General features: G+C 52.8%; 2 protein-coding genes across 2 annotated transcripts in view; one reads left to right on the top strand and one right to left on the bottom strand.

Annotated features, from left to right (window-relative positions):
- The window catches only part of ARPC2 (actin related protein 2/3 complex, subunit 2, 34kDa), a gene marked incomplete at its 5' end in the record, with an annotated part of 10,190 nt that extends 981 nt beyond the window's left edge, over positions 1-9,209 (top strand). Inside the window, 8 exons of the mRNA XM_009865086.1 lie at positions 71-183; positions 2,106-2,151; positions 2,698-2,884; positions 3,296-3,389; positions 5,690-5,816; positions 7,116-7,216; positions 7,711-7,796; positions 8,764-9,209. Coding sequence (XP_009863388.1) covers positions 71-183; positions 2,106-2,151; positions 2,698-2,884; positions 3,296-3,389; positions 5,690-5,816; positions 7,116-7,216; positions 7,711-7,796; positions 8,764-8,788 — 779 coding nt within the window. The remainder of the gene's footprint in view (positions 1-70; positions 184-2,105; positions 2,152-2,697; positions 2,885-3,295; positions 3,390-5,689; positions 5,817-7,115; positions 7,217-7,710; positions 7,797-8,763) is intronic.
- Positions 9,210-9,831: 622 nt separating this feature from the next.
- AAMP (angio-associated, migratory cell protein) overlaps positions 9,832-9,977 on the bottom strand; it is a gene marked incomplete at its 5' end in the record, with an annotated part of 3,056 nt that continues 2,910 nt past the window's right edge. The window contains 1 exon segment of the mRNA XM_009865085.1: positions 9,832-9,910. Coding sequence (XP_009863387.1) covers positions 9,832-9,910 — 79 coding nt within the window.

Here is a 9,977-nt window from a genome sequence, read left to right as displayed (position 1 = left end):
GTAGGGAAAACCTTCCTTAGAAATAGGAACTGATTTGTGTTACATCGCTTTTCTCTTGCATGCTTCATAGACTTTGATGGAGTCCTTTATCATATTTCAAACCCCAATGGAGACAAGACAAAAGTGATGGTCAGTATTTCTCTGAAATTCTACAAGGAACTCCAGGAACACGGTGCTGACGAGGTGAGTGAGCGTCTTTGGGCCTTGAGCCTACAAGTACTGTCTTAGCATGGGCAATGTCCTTTGCGGTGTTGAGGGATCTAACGTCTAACTCTTAGGAAAGGACCTGTGCTCCCATCTCGTGCTGGTCAGAGGAGCAGCCCTGTGCCAACCAGGAGTCCCACTTCACTGGAAGACAAGGGCAAAGTGTGTTCACATTCTCTTAAGAATAAGAAGTCATCTTATGTGACCTTACAGCCCGGAAGGCAAAAGGCACCTCGAGTTTTGAAAGTCCAAACGAGTGTGAGGCCTGACCACATAGAAATAGTTTCTCTGACTGATGTGCTGAGCCTATGGGTGAAGGAAGGCACTAAAACAAATTTGGAGTCCTGTGGTGCTGCTCTTCTGACTCCAACCGCACTTGAGAGCGAGTGCTGGGCTCCTGCTGTGTGTGCAGGCCTTGATCTGCAATCTGGTTCCCTTTTCACTGCTGCTGTGTGAAGTAGCAGGTTCAGTTCCTGTTGAAGAGGCCGGGGCTGCTGAGGGCCATTTATGGTAGAAAGAAGGAGCCTCTCTGAGCTGTGGTTGGGTGGCGAGGCAGGAAATGTGACTCAGTTCCTGAGTCAGTTTTCAAATCTCTGAATGGTAGCAAACGGGGTTCACCCAAAGCTCTCCAGCAGGCTTTTGCCCCTGGGCGTCTGTCCTTGGAGGAAAACAAGGAAAACAAAGCTCCATGAGTTTATTTTGAATCTGGTGAGAAACAGAGTATTTGAACCCAAAGTAAATGCACTGCCTGCTACCGAAGGTTCTGCCCCTGTCAAACAGGAGAGCCAAGCAGCCCAAATGGTGGAGCCCTCCCGGCGTTTTTAGCCAGGGTCGGGATGGGGTGTGATCCCTGGAGAGCTGCTGTGTGGCGCCCACTCCGTGGCGGCACCACCTGCCACAGTGGCAGTGGGAGGCAACTTCCCAAGCTTTTAGAGGAAAATGGGATCTCGCAGGACTGCCTTGGGAATGCTGACTAAGAAGAAATTACATTTTTAAATCACGAGTTAGCAAACTCTTGCTTTCTGTGCTTCCCTGGAGATAATGGAGCTTGTTTGTGCTCTGTCTTTGGTGAAACCCCACCGCGAGGAGCATAAAGCGGGATTCCAGCATCTCCCTGGGCTGCTGCAGGCAGGCAAGCCCTCTGCTGGGAGGAGGTTTCGGCATGCAAAGAGCCCGTGCATCCTCTCTGCGTGGCAGTGGGCGTCATCCCAGGAGGGCCAGTTCTACCCCAGTGTTGTGTTCTTCTCTGTGAAATACCTCCTGTTCCCGGCCCCCTCACTGACACGGAGCTACGGCTCAATTGCGAATTGCCATTGATGTAAAATTCAGCAGCGATTGTGTTTTTGCTGTGCCGTAGGCGGATCTGCTGCTGGGAAGCATCCAAGCTGCCTGGCAGTCTCCTCTCCATCGCCATGTGTCCCCTGCAATAGGCTGAGACGGGGCAGGCGATCGCTCGGCCACGCTCCATCTGACCCCTGCTCTGAACTCACCTTCCTGTGAGGGGAGGGCCAGGGCATGCTTCGCATCTGCCTTTCAATGGGAAGGAGGGTTGTAGCCCTCATATCTGTTGTGTCAAGCTCTGCTGACAGTTCTTTGAAGGTATTGGAAGGGGTTTTCTTCCCTGCACAAGTTCGAGACTAGCAAGAATTTTAAAAAGTTCCAGTTTTGAGCCCTGTCCTGCAGCGTGTCCACTCTCAGTGAGGTTCAGGGAGCTCTGCCTAGAGCAGGAGCAGCCAGTAATACCAGAAGCAGATAATTTAATATCTGTCCAAGTTCACTTTGACTAGGGAAGGCAGGTGCTGTAATTTGATGTTTCTAAACAGAGACCAAACACAGCCTGGGCTGTGCAGGAGGAAGCTGCTCTGATAGCTTGTGTTCCTAATGTTTAATTTCTTTCCTAGGTATTGAAGAAAGTCTATGGAAACTACTTGGTAAATCCTGAATCAGGTAACCCTGTGATAACATTTATTCTCTGTGTGTGAATGCAATTCCAAAATCACTTAACTCGACTCAGAAATGCTCAAGTGAAGGTTGTGCTTCAAGAGCTTGATATCTGGGGCTCTCTGCACGACGAATGTCAATTTAAAATGGCTCAGGTACGTCACGGTTGAAGTAGCTGGCAGCACGAGCTGTAATTCTTGATGCAGCCCTCCCCCAGGAAGCCTCTGTTCCTCACGGTTGGGGTCTTTGTTCTTCTCAAAGATACTTTGTGAGACACAGGAAAACCATGGTTACCTGTGACAGCATCTCTTCCCACTCACCGCACAACCTGAGGAGCAGCTCAGCCTGCGCTCGTGTCTGGGAGCTCAAGGAGTCCCAGGAGCGTTGCCATGGCCCCACGCCAAGTTCAGGCATGGCTTCCGGCCGGGCTTAGAGTGGGACCCACTTACCCCTGGGGCTTTTGGGAGGCAAGGGTGGGATTGTACATGCCTCTTTCTGGAAAATGTCTCTGCCCTCCGTAGATTATTAAGGTTAGTTGCTGTCCCTCCCCAGGTTACAATGTCTCTTTGCTCTACGACCTGGAAAACCTTCCTGCAGACAAGGACGCTATCGTGCACCAAGCTGGCATGTTGAAGCGCAACTGCTTTGCTTCGGTCTTCGAGAAGTATTTCAAATTCCAGGAAGAGGGCAAAGAAGGAGAAAAAAGAGCCGTCATCCACTACAGGGACGATGAGACGATGTAAGTGTTCAAATCAAGTGGCACGAGAGCCGGGCAGCTGTTGGTACACTCTGTGCTTCTCCCCACACTTGTAGGTTGTGGTGGAAAGTCAGGAAATCCTGCTACCCTCTATTTAGGCATGGTAGTGAGGGCCTGTCCTAGTCAGAAGTAGCCAGTGAGGGTCACACTTGTCCCTTGGGCTGCAGGGATGTTACACAAGAGTCTCCGTTAGTGGCAGCAGGAGAGGAACTGGCCGCCCCCGACAGAAGTGTTTTGCTCCCTGTAAACAGTCTCGAGTGAGGGGAAATTTTTGTGGCTGCCGGGTCTGTGAATGGTGGTTGTATCTACTTGAACTTCTCATGCTGAGGCTTCCTCATCCAGTTGCACTTCTTAGCTCCTGTCACAGCTGCCTTCTCTCTCACCCACCTGCAGGTACGTCGAGGCGAAAAAGGACCGTGTCACGGTTGTGTTCAGCACGGTATTTAAGGATGACGATGACGTTGTGATCGGAAAGGTGTTTATGCAGGTACGGAAACTGAATTACAGTGACGGGGTCTGATCCTCAATTCAAATGCTTTTTTGCTTGAAGCAGCGTTGCCAAACAAGCAGATGTTAGGCTGAAGTGAGCTCACAGGCAGTCCAGTGCGTGGGAATGCTTTGCGGGGCTCCAGGCCGCACTGGGATGAAGAACCATGCTCATAGGCATAGGTGTGTACTTTCTAATCCGGGCTCTTTCCTTGGCATCTTTATCAATAGTCTCATTCCTGTGGACAATCAAGTATCTTATGTGCTAGAGATTAGAAATGCCACAGTGAACACCTCGGTATCCACCTGAAGCCCTGTAGTGCAGCTCGGTGTGGTGTAGGGATGGCCGCCAGCTGAAGAGCTGAACGTGGTGGGGAGGCTGTAGAGGGAGAAGAAGGAATGAGACAATGTTGTGCTGTGCCTGGGATAGTGCTGAGAGGTTGTCTTCACCTTGAAGTTTGTTCCTGCTAATGCTGCAGACTCAGCAGCTCTTCTGGGCTTTCAGATTCGAGCTTTTCAAAGCTATGAACTTGAATACTTTGCAGGTTTGGATCAATCATCATAATGCCAAGTGCTTCTGGACTTGGCTGCCCTTTGCAACCACCGTGTAGCCAGGAAGCATTCAGACGACCGCAGGAAACACTTTGCGTTGTCTGTTAGTGGCCGTGTGCAGCCTGTGGAGATCGGGGTGTTTGCTTACAGCTGGGGAAGGCTCAGTGCGTGCTGGCACCTGTGTTCATTGTCCTAGCTCACCTTGTGTTTGCTGAAGCACCTGGGGACCCCCCCTACGCAGGCAGGGCCGTGGAGCCAGGCCCTGCAGGGTGTTCCAGGGCTAGAGGAGCTTTAGCCCATCCGTTCAGGGGTGCCAGGCCACGCTGCTGACTGGCTCGTGGACAGCAAGTTGCTGGCCCAGTTTGCTGGATACCAGCTCACCTGTGTGCTGGGGGTTGTTACAACAGGGTGTCTGTCACATGGGAGTCTTGCCTTGTGGCTTTGCTCTCTGTGCTCTTTAGCTACGGGCAGGGCATCTGCTCTGCCTTTGAGCTTTTTCTTACCAGCATATCCCACAGCCTGGAATTCAACTTTTAAAATGGGCAGAGAAATATATAGCGAACAGAACCAGGTTGGTGAGGCTCCCAGGGTCGTGGCAGGGCTTCAAGGCAACACCTGTCCCAGTCTCCATGTCCCAAGTTCTTGGTTTTTACAACAGCAAACCCTACTCCTGCCCAGCCACAAGAATTTCCACTCTGAGTCACGCTGGCTCCTTCCCTCCAGCTATTGCTCTTGCATAATGCAGCCCAGTCGAGCATGGTGGCTGCTCATCTGGGCTGTCATGGAGAAAATCTGACCATTAAATAACCAGTGAAGCCATTTGAACCGTTTCACCCTCTGGCATAAGCAGGCAGAAGTGCAAACTAAGCATTTCATTAAGGAAACCCCGGTGAACTACCCAGTTCTCTAAAAGGGGCACGGATGCTCCAGTCCTTCCCGGGGTGAACTGCTCGGAAGGAAGGAGAGGCCGAGGGTGGCTGCTGATGTGTGTGTTCCGCTGGCGATCACCGAGGCAGAGGGAAGGCTGCCCTGCCTTGGGGCAGGAGAAGAGTGTCTGAACTTTCTCAGCCCTGTGTAGAGAACAGTCCTGTCATTCCTGAAATGCGGAGCCAGTTCATTTCCCGTGAGGTGGGGGTCGTGCTGCTGTCAGAGGGATTCCCTGGCGGAAGGGATCTCATTGCCTGGAGATACGGTTCAAGGTGTAGAGAAGCGTTGGAAGAAGGAGGCTTCCCACACAAGCTTCAAACCCCATAGATGCCTCTTAATGCCCAAACAAAGACTCCTGATGGAAGATGCTTTCTCAAACAGCCTTTACATTAGGTGTGATGGAGACCTCACAGCCCTTTCTGAAAATTTCCTTCCTCTGGGGTGATGGGCACTGCCTGTTTCACTGGAAGTGTTGATAGTGTTAAAATTCTGACAGGAACTGTGGTGTCTGATGTGCTTGCTCATGCTGAGGTGTCCCTTCCACAGAACACCCGTGGCAGGAAGTGTGACCCTGAAAGCCACCACAGCCGAGGAGCTGCTCTATGGCTACATGTAAACCTGGGACAGCAGTGTGTTTTGGTCTGGTTATGCTGGGAAAAAGGATTGTTTTCCAGAGCTTTGGCTTGATGGACTCAGTCCATTCAGGGAAAGCTGGGAAATCTCCTGCTCAGTTGCCCTGTGGGAACAGGAAAACCCCATTTGCTTTCCCAGTGCATTGCTGCAGCATCACAGTGGGACTCACTGTCACTTTGTCTTGTCCAGGAGTTCAAGGAGGGTCGCCGGGCCAGTCACACAGCTCCACAGGTGCTCTTCAGCCACAGGGAGCCGCCCTTGGAGCTGAAAGACACAGATGCGGCTGTTGGCGACAATATTGGCTACATCACCTTTGGTAAGCGGGCAGCTCTGAGGCTTGGGGAGACTCAGGGAAGAGAGAGGTTCCTGCTGCTACATGAAAAACAAAAAGGAATTTGCTTTTCCTGTGTGTTCAAGTGGGTCATAGGGTGTTGAAGGGACTCTGGAGTTACAGTCTGCATCATCTGTCCCTTTCAGTGTGTCCCTTTGCTGTATCAGGTCACTTCAGCTCTGCTGCGGCCAAGAGGGCATGGAAGCGGGTAGTGAGCCACTTAGTGTCTGCCTATAAAATAAGTTCAGTATTTGGGAGCAAGGGAAGGGTTGCTTTGCTGTGGTATTGTGGAAACCGGAGGTTTCTTGTGGGAGGTTTCATGCGAGTGTATTTGTATCTTGTCCAGCTGTGGGCTCCTGTGCAGTGCTGGATCAGCTGGGGCAATGGGAGAGCAGGAGCAGGGCAGCGAGCTCTGCTTCTCCAGCTCTGCCTCTTCACTGTGGGCCAAACACTTCCATCTCTGAAGAGCCACCTTGCCCTGCCTGCAGAGGTGCTGGCCACAAGAGTCATCGCTTTCTCCTGGACAGCAATGCAGAGGGCTGAGCTGAGGAGTCCAAACCCTACCCTGTTTGAAGGGAAAAGTCTCTTCCAGAGAAATGGGGTTGGATGTGCCATGAGGGTCTCTCACTGCAGTTTGTTGCTCAGAGGTGGAACGTGTACGCCACAGCGGGAGGTGAAGTTAGCACTGCCCTCCTCCCGTGCTGGGAATGGTGCCTTGAGGTTAGGGCAGCTCATCAGCTGTGGCAGGGCTGTCAGATGGCAGGTCTGGGAGGATGGTGAGCAAGACTTCGTTCTTGTCGAGATGAAATTTCCCTGTTATCTGATCTGACAGTCCCAGGTGAGATCATCACCCAAACAAAAAGGTCTTTCAGCCCTTGGGTCTGGGATGCCCAGCACAGCACGAGCCTGCGCAAAAGAGCGAGCCACCAGGCCCCTGCAGTAACTCCGTCTGGCTCTGGCCAGCAAGCTGCCAGGCAGGCATCCACCACAGATTTCACGCTCCAAAGGCAGGCTGGATCTTGAAATCTGTTGAGCAGCCCGGCTGCCCTTGTCTGCCTCCCGGCTTTCTCCTCCATTTGTGTCTCCCAAGCGCTGAAGTAGCGTCACGCAGTTTCCCACAGTGCCGTCATCTCTGGGCACTTGGCCCTGCCTGCGTCCTCCAGAGTGCACAGCTGTGTCCAGGCTGCTGCGGAAAACACAGAAAAGTGCTGCTGAGCCTCGTGTTTAAAATCGCAAGTGGTCAGGAGGCACTTGACAATTTGTACCATGCTGCTCTTCTTTCAGTGCTGTTCCCCCGTCACACCAATGCTGCTGCCAGAGACAACACCATAAACCTGATCCACACGTTCCGGGACTACCTGCACTATCACATCAAGTGCTCAAAGGTACCCAGGGGATGGGACTGGGGGATACAGGGTAGCTTCAGCCCATCTCGTGTGGGTGCTGCAGGGAAGGGAGGAGCACAGGGCAGAGGTTACCCCCTGAAAACTCACCAGGGTCTGGCATTGCCCTCCCCAGTCATACAGAGGTGGCGAGTGATGCATCGTCACCTTCTTCCTGCTCTTTGGCACAGGCAGTGCCTGTTTGCTTCCCATCCTAGCACCGAAGTGGCATTTTTCCCTTTTTGGATCTAGTTTCCTTTCTTTCTAGGAACAGAAGTGAGGGTAATTGTTCAGACAGACCTGGCTTTAAGCAAGGCTCAGGCAGCAGTTCACAACGATTTCCCTGCGGCCTCCTGAGCTGCCCTCACAGCACCGTGGCTGTGCAGAGCTAGATGCTTTCCCAACGAGGAGCAGAAAGATAGCTCCTACCCCGTGTCCTGAAATCTCAGCTAAGAGAGGGTCCTGACGTGTCCCCATTTTGTCCTGATGAAATGCAGGCCTATATTCACACACGTATGAGGGCGAAAACATCAGATTTCTGTGCCCGTCCAGACGCAGAGAAGAAAGAAATGAAAACAATCACGTGAGTAGCAAAGTGGAGCCTGGCTCTCTTGGCTTCTACACCAGCCACGAGCTCACTGCTTCTCAGCTTGGCATAGCCCAGTCTGGGGAGAACTGGGATGCTGTGGGGGTGACCAGACCAGGGCCTGATGTACTGGGACCCCATCTGAAAGGGAAAGGAGGTGTTTCACAGTGAGGTGCTTGCCTGAGTGCCTTGAGGCAAAAGACGGGATGGGGAGGGTGTGTTGGCCCCCCAGGATCCCACTCGCTTACTGCCTCGTGTGTCCTTCGTAGGAGCTGGGTCTGTGGCAAACCCTGTGCTGGCCGATTCTTTGTGCAAGAAGGCTCGTAGCTGGCTCTGTGAGCTCTGGTGTCTGTTGCCTGCCCAACACCCCCAAGTCTGTCGTGGCATTCATGGGTTTTTTCCCCTGTGGTGTTCAAGCTGGCTGATCAGCACCTCCAGCTCACGGGGGAAGAATGACCAGGTCCTTCCTGGGCATTTGGAGGTGCTGGAGCAGGTTCCTGCTGCCCCAGTGGGTCTGCAGCTCCTCAGAGCCCCTGGGTGCCCTCAATCAGCAGATGGCTGGGGCCAGGAGCACCCCTGGCCGGTGAGTGCTGGCCGGGTGACTGGCTCCCTCTTGCGAATAAAGCAGCCCAGAGTGCAGTGGGTGGAGGAGAGCCCTTGAATGAACACGTTTCCCTCGGGTCCTTTAGCCCCTTGGTGTCCTTTTTCCGTTCGTCCTAGCACATCCCCTTTGCGTTCTGCTCTGGGACAGGGCTCGTCCCCTCTACAAAAGCCAACCCCTTCCTACAGCCCTGTGACCTGGTTTTCTGCAGCCACAAACACCTGCAAGTTCCAAACTGGCGCTGCCTGCCTGGCTCTGCGAGCTGGGTGCGAGTGCGTGCCCCACCAAAAGCCCTGCAGCCCCCGTGGGGCACCCCAGAAGAGCAGCGGGCCCTGGTGCTGACCTCTCTCTGCATCCTTTCAGGGGGAAGACATTCACAACCCGTTAACGCCAGGGTCACTGAGGCTGCTGTGGAGGACGAAGGTTGGGGCACTTGCTACCCGATAATCGTAGCTTTTAATGTTGCACCTCTGTGGGCTCATAAGGAATTCAAGCAATCGGGGTCTGTTTGTACGACAGTTTTGGGGAGTAATCTGCAGAAACGAGCTGTGCTTGCGAGGACTCGATCGTTCCAAGAAACAAAACCTTAATTCCAGTTTGATTGACTTAATTTCTTTTCTTTTTTAATTTTTTTTTTCTTTTCAAGCTGTTTCGCTTTGCAATATGTTACGAGAAGTAAGTTGCAGTATTTCTCATGAGAATAATGCAATATTAACTTGTTTTCTTCTGAGTATTTGAGTTCAAAACTCCTGTATCTGAAGAAATACTGTTGGGGTTCATTAATAAAGGAGATCTTTCTATCTTAAGGGGCTGGGGCTTTGGCTTGTCAGTGGGTGTGGCCTTGCCCTGGAAGCGGTGTTTGGAGTCACAGGTACAAGGGGGACAATTACTGTATCCTGGAGCAAATTGCTTCTGGTGATCTCTGTCTTGTGGGGGTGCTGTGCCCAGGTTGAGGAGTGAGTAGCCTGTTGTTGTGGTAGGGAGTTCCTGGGGCTGCACACAGCAGGATTCTCCAACCCTCAGCGAGCAATCTGCACACTGAGCCCCCTCCTTTCCCTCAGAGAGGGAGAACTACGATGGGGGTGTCTGTCTCCACCCAGACCAGCATAAAGCTATCTGCCGTTGATCCTCAGGCCGTGGCTGGATGCTGGAGAGATCCCTGAGGGAAGGAGCACAGCTCCCCAGGTGATCTTCCCTCCCTCCCCCAACAAGCAGAGCGGGTGGCATACAGTTAAGTGAAATAATTTATATAATTAAAAGACATTTTTTTCATACAAAACCCCAGGCCTGGCCCCCAGTGGGTGAGGACAAAGCAGGGCAGGCTGGAAGATTACAAAGCACGCACTGGAGAAGGGTGATGAGACCCATCTCCCTCATCTCTCCGTACACAAGCTCCCCGGCAGAGCCAGGACACCGCCCTCAGGGCAGCTCCTAGCGGTCGGGGCGCTGGACGCAGAACACTTTGGCTTGGTGGTCGCCAGAGGTTGTCACCACGATGGAGGCATCCCTGGGGGGGAAGACAGGGCTCAGAGATGGGGCCGGGGGCTTTAGGCATCCATTCGGCGCGGCCCCACCCC

The sequence above is a fragment of the Apaloderma vittatum genome, unplaced genomic scaffold (genome assembly GCF_000703405.1).
Source record: "Apaloderma vittatum isolate BGI_N311 unplaced genomic scaffold, ASM70340v1 scaffold25842, whole genome shotgun sequence".
NCBI lineage: Eukaryota > Metazoa > Chordata > Aves > Trogoniformes > Trogonidae > Apaloderma > Apaloderma vittatum.
This window is presented reverse-complemented; position numbering and strand designations above follow the sequence as displayed.